Here is a 9,983-nt window from a genome sequence, read left to right as displayed (position 1 = left end):
GATCAACGGTGAATAGGCATCCATCAATCTTGCTCACGAAGAATCGGAGGAGAATAACTATCCTCCAGAACGAGGGGTGGATCTGACCAAGGCACACCTCGTACCTTTTGCAGAACTGGATGATCACCGGGTCTAACAGGCCCAACATAAAAAGAAAAGTGTAAACACTTAAGTATCACTTAACGTGGGTAGTGATGTCTTCGTCGGGCCCGGGAATCACCACGTCTTTTTCGGCCCAGTTGCAGTCCTTTATGACCGTAGGGAGGATCTCTTCGGTAATCGAGCAAATATACCTCGATACCTTTTCACCACGGCCCGGTATGGGTGAAGGTTTTTCAACCTTAAAGTCGGCGGTCACCGATCATCCGCCAGGAATAATCGCGCCAATAGGAGGTTCCGTCGGTCGGCCGGGAAAAAGAAGAATTTTCTTTTTGAGGGACTGTCTTAGAAGTCTTCGCCATTTTTGTTTTGGACAAAGATGATGAAGAAGAAGAAGTTAAAAGGGTACGCTCAGTAGTTTAGACAACAAGGGTTTTTACAAAGCTCTCAAGAAATCTGGGTACAAGTGCTAAAGAATGCAAGGATTTTTTAAGAACAAGAGTAGGAAAGGTTTGGATGTAAAGTTAGAATGAATGAAGGAGGGGGTATTTGTAATTTTCAAACGGCGGTTCAAAACCTGTAGTGGCCGACCAACAACTGACGAATATTTGATGCCATTAAGACGTGACTGACGAGACATTTCGTTCATTTTGTCATTTCTGACGCAAAGTATTGAGACAGGGATCAGGGGCTGATATCATTTCTCGTCGTTTACTCTCCGAAAAATGAGGGGACTATCTGTATACAGTCGATATAGGGCTCATCTATTGCATGACAGATCGAGATTGAAACGTAACTGATTGAAGATCGACCCCGGGTTCCATCGAACTAGGGTACGAGGTTAGAACGCCCGTCTTCAAGAACATCAAGTCCGTGACCCCGGAATCGACCCCGACTCCGTATGAGCTCGAGGAAACATTGTTGGACTAAATAACGGAAGGCCGAAATATCCGTAACCGATCGGGTATCACGGCAGGAGTCTCGGCACGTATCAATGAGAAACCGGTTAATTAGCAAATCATGAGATATTTTTACCTTTTTTAGAATTGTACCTAAAGTAGGACTCCCCTACTATACAGAGGGGATCTAATTATTTGTAAAGAACATTGTAACATCCACTCAGAAGCCTGTTATTTTCTCTTTAAATTCCATTCCAACTGTGTCCTGATACTGGTCGGAGTGCATTCCGCTAAAGGGTGGCTTTCCCCCAAGGTTGTTACTATTCAATTCGTGTGGTTTGAATTTACTTTATCATACTTTATTTCTGATTATAAGTTAACTTATCGCGTTGTGTCAAATTAATCAACGTATCCTTAAAAAAACTTATAAATTCAATTGTTATCTGATTTTAGGATAAACATGCATAATACTATATATTAATTTTGCAATTGCATCAGTGAAAAAGTAAACGTCAGCTTCTTGTTAAATCAACAATGAAGAGTGAAACTAATGTTAGAATAAAAACTTAGGGAAATAAAAGATCTAAATGTGACGGCAACCCTATATTTTATCACGATGCCTTATTCGATAACTCCATCTTAAAAAAATTTTATTTAAAAATAGGACTCCTAGTAAACTTTAGTTTATTGTTTATGGTTAACTTAACTAAATTGGGTGTATATACTCGGTGAGGTTAAGTTTTTACCAGCTCTATAAAATCATCACTTTTAACCCGAGGCGGAGGTAAGTAGCTCTATTGAATCATCACTTTTAACCTGTGGCGGAGGTAAGAATTTCACGCGTACTCAATATTACAATATGTGTAAAGTCCTATATATAATTTATTAAGAAAAATTAAATACTATTAATAAATTTAACCGGCTGTTTGTATGAACATCCTATATTTTTTGTCATTTTATCGGCAATAATATAGCGCGAATTAAAAACCTCACGAATCCATATTACTGCCTCTCTTCTCTTTCAACGCTTTTTCCCTTTCATGGACGCATCCTTCGCGCAGAAGCGACAGCTGGACTCCACCACAGCAGATACTTCCACTGTTTCCACTCCCACCAAGCGCCGCCACCAATTACAGTCTTCCTCTGCAACTCCGCCATCCAATACCTTCCGTACACCACCGCCGCCTCCTTTTCTGAAGCTCGCTCCTGGTGAAGCCTTTTTCCGTATCCTATGTCCGGCGGAAAAAACTGGTGGCGTCATTGGCAAAGGCGGCGTCATCATCCGCCAAGTCCGAGAGGAGACCGGAGCCAAAATTCGCATTGACGATTCACTTCCCGGCTGCGATGAGCGCGTTATTGTTATAATAGCCGACTCGACGAAGAAAGAGTGCAGCTCGGCTGCTAATTCCAGTGTCGAAGAATTAGCAAATTTGGACGACGAGTCATCGTCATCGCAGGCTCAGCGGGCGTTGATTAGAGTTTTCGAGAGGATATTGAAGGTGGACGAGGAGCGGAACGCGGAAGGGGAGGGGAGGAAGGATGAATGTAGCGATGTGTGGGGTCCACAGGGAGTGGTTATTTGTAGGCTGTTAGCACCGAGTAATCAGGTTGGCAGCGTGCTTGGCAGAGGGGGGAAGATTATTGAGAAGATAAGACTGGAGGCTGGAGCTCAAGTTAGGGTTTTGCCTAAAGATCAGTTGCCTGCTTGTGCTTCACCTGGTGACGAGTTAATTCAGGCAATGCACTTTCTTCGTGCTCTATGCACTTCATCCTAATATCCAGCTGTCTTGAATTTAATATCATTTACTCCCTTGTTGCAATTTATTTGAACTGATGACATGAATTGAGCTTAAATGGAGAAGTGAGGAATATCTAGACGACTCCAACTTGTTTGGAACTCAGGCGTAATTGTAGTTGTTGATGTTGTAAATACTTTAAGAAAAAAATGAAATGTTTAAAACTTGTGGTCTTAAACATGCCATAACAATATAACATTTGTGTGGCAATAAAAGCTTGTTACTGAGGGTAAAATGGAAAGTTTACGTTAGCGTATTTTCGAATTTAGAAAGAGGTCATTCTTTTTGGGATGGATTAAAAAGGAAATGTTGCCACATAAACTGAAACGAAGAGAGTTGCTGATTGCATATCACTGTCTTTGAACACTACTCTGAACACTATTTGTTTTCGATGATGAGTTTTGTGCTTAATTGGTTCTTTTGATCATGCTCACGACTTCCATGTACCTAAAGGAACACAGTAGCGTTGAAATTGTTGTTTCTCTATGGAGGAAGAAACAATTGTTAGAATGTGTAAATTATACTCAAAAGTGGAATTAATTGACCTTCTTTCTGATGGGTTCGCTATTATCTTGTGTGCTCACCTGTCAAAAGTACGTTCACCTGCAGCAGTAACAAAAATGGAGATTAAGAGGAAGAAGTTGGAATAAATTAATTATACTTGAGTTCGTAGAGATATGTTGAAATAATAATTGAATGGAGTCAGCAAAGCTCTTACATCTAATTGGAAGTATCACATAGCAATGTTTCATGTTCAATTGAATGCATGAAGATTGTAAATTCTGCCATTTAAGGTCTTGATTAAAAAAAAATCTGCCATTTAAGGAAATAAGTTTTTTGGACCGTAGTTATACTGGAAGCAGGTGAAACAAAGTTGAGTGCATGTTTTGGAAGTCCGGAACTTGAAGCATGATGGATACAAAATAATAAGGAAAGGAGGAAAAGGAACAACAGTGATGTATTCTGTGAGTAAGGTAATGCATGAGTGAGATTGATACTAGATACTCCCTCGGTTTCAAAAAGATTGTCTTAGTTTGACTTGGCACAAACTTTAATAAAAAAGGGATGACTTTTGAGATATATGGTCTTAAATAAGCCATAACATATAGCATTTGTGTGACTGTAAAACTTTTGATCTAAAATCTGTCATATCATTTGTGTGGCTATAAATGCTTCTTATTAAGGAAATATTGAAAGGTACCGATCTTTTTGAAACAGACTAATAAGGAAATAGTGTCAATCTTTTTGAAACAGAGGGAGTATATCAATCTAGCATAAAAGGGCATCCTTCAAAAGTGCCTCCCCCCCCCCCCCCCCCGGTGGACAATGCAAAGATCCTCTATACAAGTGGTATATAAAGTAGGAGTCCTATGCAGAATAGTTCCTTTCTACAACACCCCTCCAGTCATATAGACATGTTGAATATCACTTGTGCGCAAAGTATATACTATCGTGATAGGATTATTTGTACCAAGCAATGAACCCATGAAACTATGTCTTCTAACAAACTCGACCAAATCTAAGCACTTATGACGTATGATATTGTTGAGTTGGAGGTACTTTTACCCCGTTGATTTTATCATAAACCTAGACCAAAGTAACCTTCATAGTGTCATGACAATATCCAAAGGTGACCGTTGTAATCTTAAGTCGGAGGGTATGGAGGAGCATACACGAGACAAATGGACCCACTTTACTTGTAGCTCTGTTTATGCTGATGCAAAGGGGAAAATCCCTTGTATCACTCTTGGCAGGTGCTAATAGAAAGAATGACTGAGATTTTACTATCAGTTGATCCTTCCACCTGCAAGTTTCCGTGCCCTCACATTAAAAGTTGATGAGATACAGTGTGATCATATCGTCCAACTCCTCCATCTCCTAAACCTGCAATTCCTTCTAAGTCTTTGTTTTCTTCTATTCCCTCCACCAGAGCAGGCTGATCTTCAGAGATGGCAAACAGATGCTGGAGGCGATCCTTCTAAACAATGATTCCATACCAACTATGCTCCCAGAAGTTCAATCTCCTCCACTTTATACCAAGTAGATCTGTTACAAGTATATGTGATGTTTCTGTGTGTATTATATCAAATATGTTATTTTAGCAGAGGCAAATGCTGGATTGATCTATTAGCTTTATCTGAGAAATATTTGTGTTCATTTTTATTATCTTTGTCTTGCTTGTATGATTACATCACTCTGTATATGGTTTTGACTTCTCAGAGGATATCTTCACATTGCAGATAACTGGAAGCTTTTCAGCTGTGAGAAAAGCTCTTTTGTCTGTTTCAAGTTGTCTTCAGGATAACTCGAGGATAGATTCAGTAAATGCCTCTACCCCAAAATTTTCAGGAATGTCACAAACTGGAACTGGTTATCACACTCCAGATCAGTTTTCAAGGAGTTCTGGTGTTGAAAGTGCTGGAATCAACCACAGGATGATCTTGGAGGAAGAGATCGTGTTTAAGGTGTTGTGTCCGGTTGACAAAGTTGGAAACTTGATAGGAAAAGGAGGCTCAATTATAAGGGTGATGCAGAATGAAACTGGTGCATCTATCAAGATTGCTGATTCAGCATCTGATTTAGATGAAAGAGTTGTTGTGATATCTGCAAGGGAGGTGGGTAGGCTGACTGTTAGCTAAGCAACTGTTTATGTTTTTTGAAACACTGATCCAACTTGCATTTGTTATGTTAAAGTCATATGCTCACTTCCGTTTTATGCCACTTGGCAGTCATATGATCAACTGCGTAGAGTCAATTTGAAGATTATTTGAACTTGTTGAATATATAACTGAGTGAGAAAGAACTGCATGTGTTGATCTTTTAACATTACTACTCTATCCTTGCCAAGCTTTATTGAGATCAGCTGCTTTGCTCTTTCTGCAGAACCCCGAGCAAAGACATTCCCCTGCTCAGGAAGCTCTTATTCGTGTACAGGCCAGAATTGCTGAGATTGGATTTGAACCAGGAGCTGCAGTTGTTTCAAGGCTTCTGGTACATGCACGTCACATGAGTTGTCTCTTTGGTAATGGAAGTATTCTAATTGCTGAATTGCGACGACTCACTGGTGCTAGTATACGTATTTTTCCTAGAGAACATTCTCCAAAATATGGTTCCCACACTGAAGAAGTTTTACAGGTAAATACAGATTTTCATTCTAAAAAATATGTAATAGTCGTTACATCTCAGCTATATAACTCGTGTTGCTTGGAATTTGCCTTTTTTTTGGGGGGGGGGAGGGGGGGGGGTAAGGTGTTTGTGGGGGGGGGGGGTGCAGTTTTTACATTGAAGTTAGTGTTCTGACAGGGAAATCACAATGTGTGTTGTTGATGATCATTGGATATATGTGTTCTCTGCTTCTACATTTTGTGATACTTCTAATTAAATGATTATGGATCTCAAATAAATTGAGTTGCATTTCTACCTCTTTTCTATAAACTCGTATTGCTTAGATTTCTTGGGGATGGGTGGGGAGGGATTAGCATTTAAGATGTGAGAGTATTCAGATAGACTAATTAAAATGTTTCGATGATGATCATCAAAGAGATGTGCATTCCATGTCGGTGTTTTCTGATACTTGTTACATGCACGTGTATCTCAAATAAATTGAGTTGCATTTCTGTCTCACTTGGTGGAACTTACCTCCACCAGACTATATAAAAAAAAGATAAATGAGAAGGAGTTCAACCTTGTTTTCTATCCTTCATTGTTCCAACTGTGACTTATGATGTTTGAATTCTCTACAGGTTATTGGGAGCATGCACTCTGTCCAGGATGCTTTGTTCCAAATTACTTGTAGGATTCGTGATACAATGTTTCCTATGAAGCCACATATTTCAAATATTGCCCCTTCACATTTTCCCTCCTATTCTGAAATTCCATCCCCATCATTCAGGCCAAGGCACGATCCTGCTTCTCCTAGTTACCGCTCACCTGCTGGCTACCCTCATGGTATAGAACATACTGGTATTTCATCCAAACATATGAACTGCTGGCTGCATTTTCACATTATTTAGACCGTGATGTTTATTCAGATCGTGCTCCCCGTTTCCATGGCTATGAGAGACAAGGACATGTTCCATTTTTTGATAGACCTCCTTCACCTGGAAGATGGGGTCCTCAGGTTTGTGGGAGCTCTTTCCAGTAAATGTTAATTGTTGGTACATTTTTTATGATTGGGGAATGTTGCATTTACGACTATTCACTTTCCTTCTTGCTGTTTTATCCAGGCAGTCAATTCTAGATATACAGCTGGAGTGGCTGATTTAAGTGGAAGCTTTGCCTTGAAGAATGGTCAGAGTGGCAGGTAACTTGTTTTCCTCTGTCTGCAACGTCTTAGGTTGCTTATGAGATTGTGATCACTGCTAATAACTTGAAGCGATCCATTGAATCTCCCAGGGGAGTGCTGGGTTGGATGCACTAAAGGGGTTACTGGTTTCCCTGTTAGTGCAGGACTCACCGGTTTCTGATTCACTTGGGTAAAACTGTTTCCTTTTGGGGCTACTAGTTTGGTCTTCCTTGTGCAACTTTAAGTGCAGAGCTGTGGGCAATTAGTTGGCAGCGGCTTGATTAGTATTGTTGCAGGCCTACAGTGATGAAGCTATTAAGGCCTAATAAATGATATTCAGCTGCTAATAGGAATTTAAAAGCTATTCAGAAGCATGAACTCAATTCACTGTTAATCCATGTTAATCCATTTTGTCGGGAAAGTTATGTCTTTGTATGCACAACATAGACAGGCCATGTAAAAGAACTTGCTTTCTTATGGAAGTAAGAAAAGAGGCTATCTTAAAAAATATAGGGTAGAGGATATGCTATTGTAGTCTTCAAATTTCTCTTAACCTGGGGTTTGGCGGCTGGACGTTTACAGAAAATTGGTCAAACATGAGTACGTAGCTCCACCTTTTGAGCTGGTTGAGGGTAGATTTGTTAAGCTGTTCAGCTTCCTGTAATTTGCATTTGTCTATAGAAGGTAAAAAAGGCATCCTGGTGCACTAAGCTCGCGCTATGCGCGGGGTCCGGGGAAGGGCCGGACCACAAGGGTCTATTGTACGCTGCCTTATCCTGCATTTCCACAAGAGGCTGTTTCCACAGCTCGAACCCGTGACCTCCTGGTCATATGGCAGCACCTTTACCAGTTACGCGAAGGCTCCCCTTCCATTTGCCTATAGAATGTAAAGTTCTTATAAACAAGATAGCGAGATAGAGATGTAGATTACATGATGAGATAATATTTCCTTTATTGAGGTGTATAAACCCCTTCTCTCTTGTAAGAATAGTATCCACAATTCCACATAAATTTCAAAGGCAAGTCAATAGAATCTCTGCAGAGCTCACGGGTCACCTGCTTTTAAATTTGAGTTGTAAAGTTTGTGTTGGAGATATTGAGGTCTTTAATTGAATGTTAAACTAGAGATACTTGAGGTGTTCAATTCATTGTTAATGAATGAAATTGAAAGTGGTGTAGAATCTCAACATTTGACTTGGAAGTTCATAGATCTACACTTCTTTTATTTTTCTTGGTTGATTTGGATTGTTGTTTAATTTGCTATTCGTCGTATCCTTTTCATATCTTGCCATCGGTTTTCATATCCACTATATTAAACTCTTTTTGCAGTGAGACGGCAACACCTAATTTGCCAGGCATTGTTATTGAAGTGGTAATTCCTCAGATGTTGTTAAAACATGTTTATGGAGAGGATTCTAGCAACCTTAGTGATATAAAAAGGGTAGGTCAGTTTGCTCGTGGAAGCTTTGTTTCTCTTCTTAGATAAGGTAGTTAACATTTGTGTTTGGGATTCAGATTTCAGGTGCTAAGATAGTAGTTCATGATCCTGTAGCCGCCGGTTCTACAGAAGGCACTGTTGTTGTGTCGGGGACACCAGATCAAGCACGAGCTGCTCAGAGCCTTATTCATGCCTTCATTTTATCTGAGCAGAATATGTAGAACTTCCTTCTTTATTCATCTTCCTAGAGGTAACCTATGTGGTGGTTCAATTCAGTTGACACGTATTTGTGATCGTAAAATAAGTGTAAATAATTCTCAGAACCTGTGGGCAAGACATAAGGTATGTGAGAATTTTCTCTCGAGGGGCTAAAGAGAGAAAGCCTTAATGAAGTGGAAAGAAAGAGAATATAGAAAAAGATGCTTTGGGAAGGAAAAAAGTTAGCTGTCTTTTCCATCATATTTGGATATTGGAGTATTTTGCAGGCAAAACCTGTGCAAGTCTACATAGGAAACGACGAGCACATGAATTTATCAGTTCATATGATTCTTGTAGCATGTGGAGCTCTATCATGTGGGTCTGTAAGAAACACAAGACGTAGATGTACCCTTCTATTAGTTTTAAATCCTTGTGATTTCCTTTCGCTTGATAAATAGGTAGTAAAAAATGTTGAGTCTTTACATGTTGCTAACACTCTGTTGAGCGTCGAATTGCTTGGACACTTATCATATGCGTGAACAATCATAGAATTGTATATTGTTTATTAGTATTAGAGTAGACATTTATTGAACTGTTCGGTTACTTTAATGTGACCAAAAAAAGATTTGTGCCTCTACTGTTGTAATGGATATAGCCTGGTTATGTTAATGCGACAAAAAATAGATTTGTGACTTTACTGGCAAAAGCATAATGACAATACATGAAATCAACCCCTCTAACATGTTGAGTGGTCTCGCTGGAGGAACTTTAGGTCACACAATGCATATCACCTACTTGCTGCAGCATTTAAAAAAGGATGTGTAAATCAAGTTTCCTTTATAGAAAAGGATATAAAGTTTCACATATAATAAAGGGACGTGTTTTCTGTTTTTTACTACAAAGGCGATTAGGCAAGTATGTTCGAATTGGGAAAAGGGATATGGTTGATAGCAATAAATATGATAATTTCAGCGAGCTCCAAGGATGAAAGCTACCTTCTAGAAATAAATTGAATGCGGGAGATGAAAAAGAAGAAATAATATATATATATATATATATATATATATATATATATATATATATATATATATATATATATATATATATATATATATATATACCCTTTGTGATGGTTGAATTTTATTTTATTCTCCAATTCTGGAGTGATTCAATGTAATCGTCCTTAATTTAGTTACAAATGACCTACAGTCCTAATATTGCGTTCTTTTTATAGTGTTTAATGTCCTTGTTTCGACTGCAGGTTTGAC

At 39.1% G+C, this 9,983-nt stretch overlaps 1 protein-coding gene across 2 annotated transcripts; it reads left to right on the top strand.

Annotated features, from left to right (window-relative positions):
* Positions 1 to 1,966: 1,966 nt before the first annotated feature.
* On the top strand, positions 1,967 to 9,384 carry LOC109237615 (KH domain-containing protein HEN4). 2 transcript variants are annotated; one of them, XM_019403934.1, is made up of 8 exons: positions 1,967 to 2,734; positions 5,035 to 5,409; positions 5,678 to 5,929; positions 6,538 to 6,742; positions 6,808 to 6,914; positions 7,021 to 7,097; positions 8,409 to 8,520; positions 8,595 to 9,384. In XM_019403934.1, the coding sequence occupies exons 1-8, from the start codon at positions 2,039 to 2,041 to the stop codon at positions 8,736 to 8,738; spliced, it is 1,968 nt and encodes a 655-aa protein (XP_019259479.1). In that variant the 5' UTR covers positions 1,967 to 2,038; the 3' UTR covers positions 8,739 to 9,384. The 2 variants fall into 2 exon arrangements, with proteins under 2 accessions (XP_019259479.1, XP_019259480.1); XM_019403935.1 differs by having other exon boundaries at positions 1,968 to 2,734; positions 6,826 to 6,914.
* Positions 9,385 to 9,983: the final 599 nt, after the last annotated feature.

The sequence above is a fragment of the Nicotiana attenuata genome, unplaced genomic scaffold, assembly GCF_001879085.1.
Source record: "Nicotiana attenuata strain UT unplaced genomic scaffold, NIATTr2, whole genome shotgun sequence".
Taxonomy (NCBI): Eukaryota; Viridiplantae; Streptophyta; class Magnoliopsida; order Solanales; family Solanaceae; genus Nicotiana; species Nicotiana attenuata.
The sequence above is the reverse complement of the archived record's forward strand: the minus strand, read 5'-3'. Positions and strand labels throughout refer to the sequence as shown.